Source organism: Mandrillus leucophaeus, unplaced genomic scaffold, assembly GCF_000951045.1.
Source record: "Mandrillus leucophaeus isolate KB7577 unplaced genomic scaffold, Mleu.le_1.0 Scaffold149, whole genome shotgun sequence".
Taxonomy (NCBI): Eukaryota; Metazoa; Chordata; class Mammalia; order Primates; family Cercopithecidae; genus Mandrillus; species Mandrillus leucophaeus.
Window position 1 is genome coordinate 3,553,793 of NW_012101465.1, and position 10,433 is coordinate 3,564,225.

The following is a 10,433-nucleotide window of genomic DNA, read 5'->3' on the forward strand; positions in this document are numbered from 1 at the left end:
CCTCCGCACCTGCCTCCCCAGGTGTGGGCGCTCCCCCTCGTCCTAATCCCGGCCGTGCCCTCCCAGGGGTGGTGACCGTGCTGTGGGTTTGGTGGCTGCGCGTCCACCCAGCCGATTGCCTGCGCGCATAGGTGCGGGTTTGGGCGTCATTACTCTAGTTGGAGAAGAGGAAAGAATGGGGAACGAGTGACACCGGGACCGGAGGGCGAGTCTTCCAGGAGCACGCCCTGGCCTTCTTTGCCCGGCCCGACCGGCGCGACCCGTGCCGCCGCGCTCCTCCCTCCGCTCCCAAACCACTTGTGGCGCGTGTCGGGAGGACAGGGCGATCTGACACCTCCTGGGGCCTCCGCTGGTCCGGCCATCTGGCGGCTCTCTTACCACCACCGCCACCCCAAGAATGGAAGTTTGGGACATGCGTGGCTTGCCCTTAAGGAGGACACCCCCGCCCCCACCGCCATTATGCATATCATGGGAGAGGTGCGTACAGGGCTCAGACACTCCGCAGGTCCCAGAAGGGCTGCCCTATTAATTTGTCTTTGCCCTGGAAATGTGCAGATAAAACCGAGAAGACAAAGATAATGTATACTCTTCAAGAGATCTTTCCCGGGCAAATATAGGTCTCTCAAATGCCCCAACCTTAAGTCCTGGCGACCAGGAAAAGACTTGCTTTCTGAGCTAGAAAGATACTTGGGAAATACCGAGTCCTCAGACAGCTAAAATGTAGTCAATAAGGAACTATAGTTGCAACAAAACTACTTTGACAACAGAGTACCATTAATTTCTTAGAGAAAATATTAAAATAATTCCGACATCATAATTTAATATTCACATCTATTCGTGTAACACGCAGTGTTATAGTGTTATGACGATATGGATCCTCAGCGGCCTGACAATGTATAGGTTATTTATTGGAGGGTTCTCTAGATTTTCAGCCAGTGACATGTATGTTTTATTCTCGCTACTGAGCGTGCCAGGGAAAGGGGGGAGAGGCCCCGGACCCCTGCCAACAGCATTATCAACCACCCCCCTGGATGAGCAGAGTTTCGCTGATGCACTTTTAAGAAAGTTGAGGCCCCAGAGACGCCATTTCCCTTTGGTCCTCGGTGAGAAATCCGTGCTTTCTTCTCTACTCTTAATAAGGCTGCACCATAGGACTTGCAGGCTTCTGTAGTTGGAGAGCTGTTCTCCTTTGCAGGGAAGTTCCTGGGCTTTGCTCCAAAGCTGCCCCGGAATGTTTTGGTTGGTTTGGAGAAAAGCTGTGGCGTCTACACCACTTGTTCCAAGCAGGCGGCCCCCTGGTGGCTAACTGTGGGGGAAAAAGCTGGCCACTGAGGAAGAAGTCTGGCGCGGGTAGGCCCCAATAGTTGACAGCCTAGTGTTCCGGTCTTCTTCACAGCGTGTGAACAACTTAGTATTACCGCGGGGTGAGGTGAAGGAAATCTTCCTTCAACACGGTGGATCATAGGCCTCGCGGCCTACTGGAACTTTTGATTTTTTTCTCTTCCTGAGTATAATTTGGAGCTAAATTCTTTAAGAAGGAGACATACAGAAGACAAAATGTAACAAAAACTGTTGCTTCTCTTTGTTCGAGGGCTTTGTCCTTCTGATCTCATTTTGCCTAGAAATTTCGGAAATAAAGAGCCAATTAAAGCATGAAATAAATAAAGGGTGTGGCATTATTCAAACAATTCATGAGACTATGGTGGTAACAATGTTATATAACAATGAGGGAGGGCAGTTTTACTGCAACCTAGTTGTATCATTAACATTCAACTACTAGTGTTCCATTTTGAACAGGACCTCCAGGAGCTGTCCTACAGGCTGCATGATGATGGTAAAGAAGGGTCACCAAGAGATCGTGGCATTTATTTTTCTGGTTTTATACAAGGTAGGACAATGGAGGAGAATGTCATGATGACTTGATTGAAGGAAGAACATTTATTCAAACTTGAGATGATGTGGTCATGTGTTCCAGCTGACCTGAGAGGGCACACCGAGGCTGTTTCCAGGACCCTTTCCCATATTTCACCATAGACATCCTCATTACCAGGATCTATACCTTTAAGCTGATGACTCAGTTCAAGAAAGCAATTCATTCATATATTTATTTATTTAGCAATAAATAAATAATTTTCTTACTGGGGTAAGAAAATGAATGAAACAGAACCTCACAGGGCTCTGATTGGGCAGAAGTGAGTGAGGCCAGTGGTACAAGTGCAGGGTCTGAGCCTGTCTTTATTTAAAATTTTGATGTATTGTTCATCATGAATAATTGTTGCATTAATTTTGATTTTTAAAATAGTGCATTAAAATATTTCTCCTGATTTACTGAGACTTTTTTTTTCTTTTTGGCATCCCCTTAAATTTCACACCAGGGATGAGTGCCTCACTTTGCCTAAACCTAGTCCCTGCCCCACAATGCCCTCAGTGTTACCAGAGTCTTTTCAGAGAAGCAAAGTTCAAGTCAGAATGTCCTAGATGTTAAAGATAATTAATATATAGTAAAGGACTTGGGATCAGAGAGTTAGAGATGTGGGCATGAGGGGAGGGAAAAATCAAGGAAGATTTCATGGGAAGTGGTGGTACTTGAACCAATTCATCAAAGATGGACCACATTTTGCCAGGGAGTATCGGGACTGGAACCCCTGGTATTGTTTTACTTATTTAGCTACTTCTCAAGCTGGCTGTGCAGCCATCTGACCTAGCCCTGGATATTCTGATTCTGTCTGTTCATTGTTAGTTCCTGGAACTTATTTTTGCTATAAGGGCCCCAGTGATTCTGGTCCGTAGCAGCTGGGTAAGAACTCCAACCCTTCAGGAAAGACAGTTTCTTGGGGAAGATGACAGGGTCAAAATTATCCAGTTCAAGTACACTCTAATTCACAGCACAAAACTAACTTTTTATTTCATATCTTGGTACATGCCCATTTTTATCTACACTCTGCCTTTGGCTTACTGATGAATAAGGGAGACCGGAAAGGAAAAGGGACTATAGGTTGCCCTATGTTTCTCTTTCCTTCTATGTCATCATTTTCAAACTAAGTGGTTACAGAGAAGTATTAAATAACATAAAAGACAGAGAAAGTTTCCTTGGTTGTTGCCTTCTTTTTGCGTTCAAATCAGGCTCTGGTTGGAATGGAAAGCATGGCAGACCCCATTTTGGGGCTGTCAGTGTCCTCACTTAGTCATTGATGTGACATGCTTACCTCATACTCAATTTGAGTTTTGCAGAACTCCCACACATTGTGTGCCCACAGGGATTCTGTGCTCCTGGGGCATCAAGAATGCTATGTGTGAGTTGAAAAGTAAAGAATGGCAGCAGCTATGCGTGTTATCTGTATTTCCTCTGTTCATGCACATGCTCCATTGTCCCATCGACCTTCACTTACAAAAGTTCAAAGATAAAATTATTAGGAATTTCAATATGGTGACAACAAAGCATTAAACGAAGTGCCAGGCCCCAAGCACCAAGCCCTTTCCAGCATGGGTTGTATGCAACTGCACAGACCACATGCCCATGAAGCTGGCCATGGGGAAAGAACTTGATCCTTTATTGTGGTAGAATCCTAGGGCATGTTGGAGGTGCAGTAGACATTCTGGCATGGTTGGTTATAGCAAGGAGTACATAACATAGCTAACATGTATTAAACATGTATTATGTTTCAGGTACCGTCCTAAATATTTCATATATCTTTTAAAGTTTGTCAGAGGACCCTGTGAAACAGTATTAGTATGTACTTCATTTTCCAGATGAGAAAACTTAGGAAGGATAAAACTTAGGAAGATCAAATAATCTGCTCAAGCTCAGGCCTGGGTACTGGGTGATAGAGGGTATACTCTTAATCAGCTCATCATGCTACCTGTATGCGACACAAGGAGTTATAGAACAGGCACATGAGGCTGGAAAAGGTGAGCATGTTCTGGCAGTCATGAGACGTCTCTCTAGCCCTTTCCTTAAGGAACTACTGTGCACTGGAACAATCAGAAGAGCCCTAAAGAAAACATGTATGTCACTGGCTACAAAACTCCTTAATCACATTCTCTTACCTTGTTTTCTAACTAGAGGTAGAAGATTCTGAGGCCCTGGGTGGGAACTGGTAAGCCACAAGCTGGAAGAGTCTTTTATCACCATGTGGAGGGGAACTAGAGCACACAGGTTGAACTATTACTGAGATTAAGTGATCAGCTTCCTTTGTGTTAAGTCACTGAAAGGCAAGTGTTAATTTGTTGCATAATTGGTGCTCCCTTAACACACCTGTCAGCCAGGCCAAACTCTATCACAGCATAAATAATCTTTTCCTCAAATAAATACAGGTAAAAGAATAAAATACACCTAAGTGCATTAATATGAATATAGGTTCAAAGCAAAATGTTGGGCTAAAAAATGTTCAGAATGGTAATTTTTTAAGTTGATATGTAATTTATGTACAGTAAAATAGATAAAACCTAAATGTTCAGTTCAGTGAATTTTTACATGTTCATACCCCTGTATAATCATCTCCCAGAACAAGATAGAAAATACTTCATATAAATGGAATCATACAGTGTGTTTTCTCTTATGTCTGATTTCTTTCACTCAATGTTTTTGAGGTAAATCCACATTATTGTGTGGATTAGAAAGTTGTTCTTTTAAAATTTCTGTTTGATATTACATTATATGAATATGCCACAACTCATTTATTCATTCTCCAATTGATGGACTTTTGGGTTATTTCCAATTTGGGACTATTATGAATGAATCAACTATCAACATTCTTGAACAATTATTTTTGTGGTACATGCACTCATATCTCCTGGGCATATGCATAGGAGTGAAATTGATTGTCATATATTTATCTGAGTTATTCTATTAAAGCTCTCTGAGGTACTAGCACAATTATGAACAACTAGAAAATGGTCAGTTACCACTTGCTGACTTCTGTTCATTCTTATAGTTTTCACAAATAAAATATTCAAACTTATGTGCAGTCTAACTTGATTGAGTAAATATTCTTCAGTATCACAAATAGAAAATCCTCAAAATGATCAATATTCAAAACTACTGTTGCCTTGTGTAGCAATTACAAGTTCTGCTTGCAACTGCAAATCATTTTTATGAACTAAGCTATGTATTAAAGCCTATGTAAAAATAAAGATGCTGATAAATTAAAGTGTACCAAGAAAAAGGTGAATGGTGGAAAGGAAGGTAAGAATACCAAAACATTTCTAAATTAAATCTTACTTTTCAGCTGTTTGAAAGATAGGTTTAAGACATGCTGAGTAATTGCTAATTGGACTGTAATAACCTATGTTCATTGTGAGCACACAAAAGTACAGTACATTGTTAAATTCTTTGTCAATCACAGAATAAATCTAGTGGTTCAAGACACAGCTTCCCAAAACGTGCCAATTAAGTGTCCTTCCTTTTTGAGTTATGCTTATATGCATAAAAAATGGAAATGTAATTGTTAAAACTTTGGGGAAAATATCCTTTTTTAAAGGAAAGGAATGAGGTAAATCATACTCATTTTCATGGAATAAACTTTAATATATCTAGATATAACAACACATATAATAAAATGCTATGATTATGGGCTATTTTCAGATCCTTAAAATCCCTGAATGAGTCATATCTGAAGTGGCAGTCATAACTTCAGATTTGCTTGCCGTTGTCAGTTATTTTAAATGAAATTCTCAATTTGAGGGCAAGATGGGTCTTACTGACATCTCCTATTTTCAGATATTATAGCTCTCTTTCACAAATAAACTTGCCTTATCCTGTTTACAAAGTATTGCATAAAATGCTAGTCATAGCTCCTACAAACAAACTGTAGAACATATTTTGAACTTCTATAAATGATACATTTGAGGCAAACAAATCTACAGCTAGTACAAGAAAGGACTGAGTTTTCATTATGCAGATTTAGAACAAAACCCTGCACTGTAGTTATCATACCAGATAATGAATAACAATAATTTGAGTTCCAAGTTTGTGTCCTTTCTAATCATGTGTTTTGAGCATGTCACTTAGCTTCTGTAAGCCTCGGTTTCCACAACTGTAGAAATGAAGAAAACCATCATACCTACCTGATAGGGATGGCATGAGGAATCTGTGGGAATAGATGGATAATGCTATGCATGGTGCCTGGCACATAGTAGGTGGCTCATTAATGTGATCCATCATTATTATTTTGGAAAAATATAATTTATGGTATTTGAAAACACAAAAATGGCAAAGGCAAAATTTTTATCTTGAAAGATACTTTTTTCCGATATCAATTATTCAATAAATATTTACAAATATTTGTAACAATACAACTGCCTCCTACCTGGGCAGACAATTCTAGGCTGTAGAGAGAGAAGAGGGGGAGAGAAAATCAAAATCTTTCACGTTGTGGTGCTTGTCATTGAACACGATGTAAATTCTTTGAAAGAGAAGGAGCACTCCTATCTTTGGCAAGGATTGGGCACAAACTCAAACACATGTCTGAATTCAGACTTGCAGAAATAATGTCTCTGGAGACAGACTCTTTTGCCCGTCTATGAGTTCAAGCCCTTAACAGTGTTTCTTTGGAGGAAATGACTCAGTTCCTAGAGAGACCTTTTAGTGAATATTTTCCCTGTAGCATTTCCTAACTGCTACTAATCTCTTAAGTTGGAATGCCCTTCTCTCACATCCAGCTTTGAGAATGCCAGGAATAATTTTTTTCCAATGCAGGAGAAACTATTCTAGAGTCATCTAGAGATTTCCAAATGTTGGATTTGGAGCCAGTCTGATTTGAGCCGTGCTCATAATTACTTGTGTGCCCTTACCTTTGTCATTTCTTCCCTGGTTCTCCTGTACACATGCATCAATGGAAGGACTAAGTAATGCTTAAGATCCATCTCAGCTCTTCATTCTAAAAGTCAGTGCAATTCTACCCCCATTCAATGATCAGATAAAGATCTGTATTTTCTGGAGTGCTCCTTATTCCTTCTTAACAGTATTTTTGTGTTCATTATTAGCTAAATGAAGAAACTTGGGAATGCATGGATTTAAGTTCCATTCCTAAAGGCAGCTTCTTTTGGGAAGGCAGAAAAGCAGCTTCTTTGTTTTTCTGATGATTTTAATGCATTTTTTTATTGGCAGGTAAGTCAAATGACAGGATGATTTTATTCATTAGTTTGGATAAACCACAGATTGAATTTACCATCACTTTTGCTTTAATTAATTTAAAGCAAAATTAATTAATTTAATTTAAAGCAAAAGATCTACCACCACTTTTGCTTTAATTAATGGCCAGAGGATCTGTAAATTCAGGTCATAAAATGTTCTTTGCTGGTATTTCTTTCAGTGATTCCTACTCATTCTTACACCCATTCATGAGATTTAAAATATCATAATAAAGTATAATCCTTCATATGAGGACATTTGAGATTTCTGAAGGTGATGATGGACATTTTCTCTCGCTTACTTTTCTTTAACCCCTTTACCTATGATCATAAAAAAATGATATTGATTCAGACTGTTGGATTGATTGACATGAATGTGTCCCTGCCAGGAAGTGTCTCACTCTTATCATTTATATGCCTCCTCCTAGATTCTTCCTTTGGGCCTCAATGTGATATCTGAAAAAAGGCTCTGTGGATGCTGAGGTTAGAGGAAACACAGGCAGTGAAAATTGATGTTGAGTCAGTCACGTTATTGCTCTAAGATCCATTAGCTAACTTCCTTGTGCCCCAACTTTTTTTTTTTTTTTAACCGATAAAATGAAGAGATTCCCCCTCGCTAAGGAGATTAACTAAAAATCATACTTTTAAAATGTTGAGCAAATTGCCTGGATCTTGCGTGATCAGTAAAAATTAGTTTTCCTTTTCTTCTCACAAAGCTCCTTTTCCTTCACTTCTTTCTGAGTAAAGCCATGCAGTTTTATGATTGATAGCAGAAATAAAGTGCACCTAAGAGATAGGCAGAGACCTGAGACCAAAATTTCCTCAAGAGAGGCAGTGGTGGGAAGTTTATGAGCTTATCTCCAATCCCCTGCTCCATGATTTACTATGTACTTGTAAGGGCTTGGAAAATCAGGTTGCCTATCCACGTGAAGAGAAGCAAAAAGAAATGTCTGCTGAGTGTTCATTTCTCTGAGTCTGTTTTCTCATCTGTAGCATGGGTAGATAGTTTCTGTCTTTTCTACATCAGGAAATTAAATTATGAGGATCTAATGAAGTAAGGAATGTGAAAAACATCTCCCAAATGTAGAACATTCTAAAAAACATAATCCATTTTTATCTGGGAAAACCCACAAATACAAAATGAACCACACTGAAATGATGTGTCTTGACCTGAACAACCACAGATCCTCCTACAAACCAGAAGCAAGACTGTGAATTTAAGTTACACCAGTTCTGGTGTCAGAACTGAAACCAGTAGACCTCAACAGGTGAAATGTGACAGATGAGCAGTTTCCTCTTATGACTTTTAGCCACTAACTTAACCCAAACTCCTTAATTCTCAAAGTTCCCTTTTAAGAAAACAGAAAGAAAAAAAAAAGGTTATTTCTAAATGTGAGTCAGGAAAATAATTCAGCTGAAAGCTGGACCCTGGACCCTAGTAGGTGCTATAAGCCATAACTTATGAAAGATAGTCACTCATAATTCATGCTGTAATGGGTGACAAGGACTATGGCTTGCTAACATAGCAATGGGTATTAGGAAAACCAGTCCTTGCTATTCCTCCAGCATAAGTTCAATTCTGCCTCAGGGTCTTTGCACACACTGTGCTCTCTACTGAAGCTCTCTTCCCAGATTCTCATATGGCTTCTCCTTCACTTCAGTGAGGTCTCTGATGGTCAGAGAGGCCTTACCTTACCATTTTATCCAATAGAACAACCTCTTATCGTTCTTTAGCCCACTGGTTATCCAAACATTGTCCTCCCTCTAGCAGTATGAGTATCACCTGGGAATCTGTTTGAAATGAAAATTCTGATCCCCTACTTAAGAATGCTGAATCAGAAACCTTGGAGGATGGGGCCTAGAAATCTGGATTTTAACAAATCTTCCATGTGATTCTGATGCAAGTTGAAGTTTAAGAACCACTACTTTAGCCCTTTACTCTGTTGTACTACACAGTCCTTATTACCAACTGACATTATATTAACTGTTTGTTTCTTCTCAGATTTATTGTCCAGCTCCGCTGCTGGAATACAAGCTCTGTATTGGAGCTTAATTATGAGAGGGTATGTAGAGTCGCTATATTAAAGACTATATTAGAGGAGAAAGACTTGTTCACTAAGGTATCCCTAACACTCTTCAAAATAGTACCTGGCCTAATGGTGGCCCTCAAAAAGGACTTTGAGATGAAATAATGATTCGCCACTACAGCATTGGCACAGCCCATCAGAAACAGAATATAATGCAGAACACGAATATCGATGCAGCATCTAAATTTCTATCCAGGTGACAGGAACAGATGACCTAGAAGGCTTTTGGGGCCTTCTTCAGGAATTATGTCTTTCATTTTATCAAATTTTACCAAGTTAGATTTGTTAAAGGTCCTGTAGTTTGCAAATGCTACACTTGGGGCCAGGACCCAATTCTCAAAGTTCTTGTACAGACCATTTACCATTACATTCAGAGTAGGGTTTCAGCAATGACTATAATGTTAATAGCATGGTGCCAAGAGATCATAAAAGCTTGGGAAAGATGGGGCTTTAACATATTTTCAGCAGTTTTGTGTGTGTGTGTGTGTTTATTTACTTTGTGGATTCTTATTATCTTTAATTTGCTAATTTGTTTTGCAATCTCTACGTTGAAAATGCTTTAGAATGCAGTAATTCCCAAGTTTTGGATCAGAAAGTCCCTTTTTATACCTTGAACAACCTTGGGAAACTAGTGAGTTCCACAAACACTGCTGAACTCGCACAATTTTATAGACATTTGACTTTCCTCCTTGAGAAAACAGACAGTAATATGCTATGTGTGACTGTTATCAGTTAGCTTTTACTGCATAACAAAACCTCTCCAAAAATTAGTAGCTTAAAATGGAAATCACCTTTTTTTCATGAATCTGTAAGTTAGCTCGACAGTTCATTAATTTGAGGTTGGAAAATCTATGGTCATCTCACTGACATGTCTGGTGATTGGCAGACCGGTCAGCCTTGGGGGCCCTCAGCTGGAATAGATCAGCCTTTTTCCTCATCGTCTTTTATCTTCCAGCAGAGTAGTCAGGGATTCTTACACAGTGGTCTCAGGGCCCAAATATCAGCAAGAGAGTGAACTCTAAAGAAAATGCACTATTCAAGTCTCTGCTTATGTCACATTTACTAAAGTTCTATTGGCCGAAGCAAGTCACATGTAGAATGTCCAGCTTTAAGAGAAGGAAAAATAGGCTCCACCTCTTCAGGGAAAGATCTGCAACGTCACGTTGCTAGGATATGTTTAGAGGCAGAAGCCAAACATTTGGCTTGAGAAGTTTA

The 10,433-nt window shown here is 39.6% G+C and overlaps 1 protein-coding gene across 1 annotated transcript in view; it reads left to right on the plus strand.

Moving 5' to 3' along the window:
• The window catches only part of LOC105535656, a 6,186-nt gene extending 1,639 nt beyond the window's left edge, over positions 1 to 4,547 (plus strand). Inside the window, exon 2 of the mRNA XM_011974821.1 lies at positions 4,066 to 4,547. Within this exon, the coding sequence (XP_011830211.1) occupies positions 4,066 to 4,101 (36 nt within the window). The 3' untranslated portion in view covers positions 4,102 to 4,547. The remainder of the gene's footprint in view (positions 1 to 4,065) is intronic.
• The last annotated feature ends 5,886 nt before the right edge of the window (positions 4,548 to 10,433 follow it).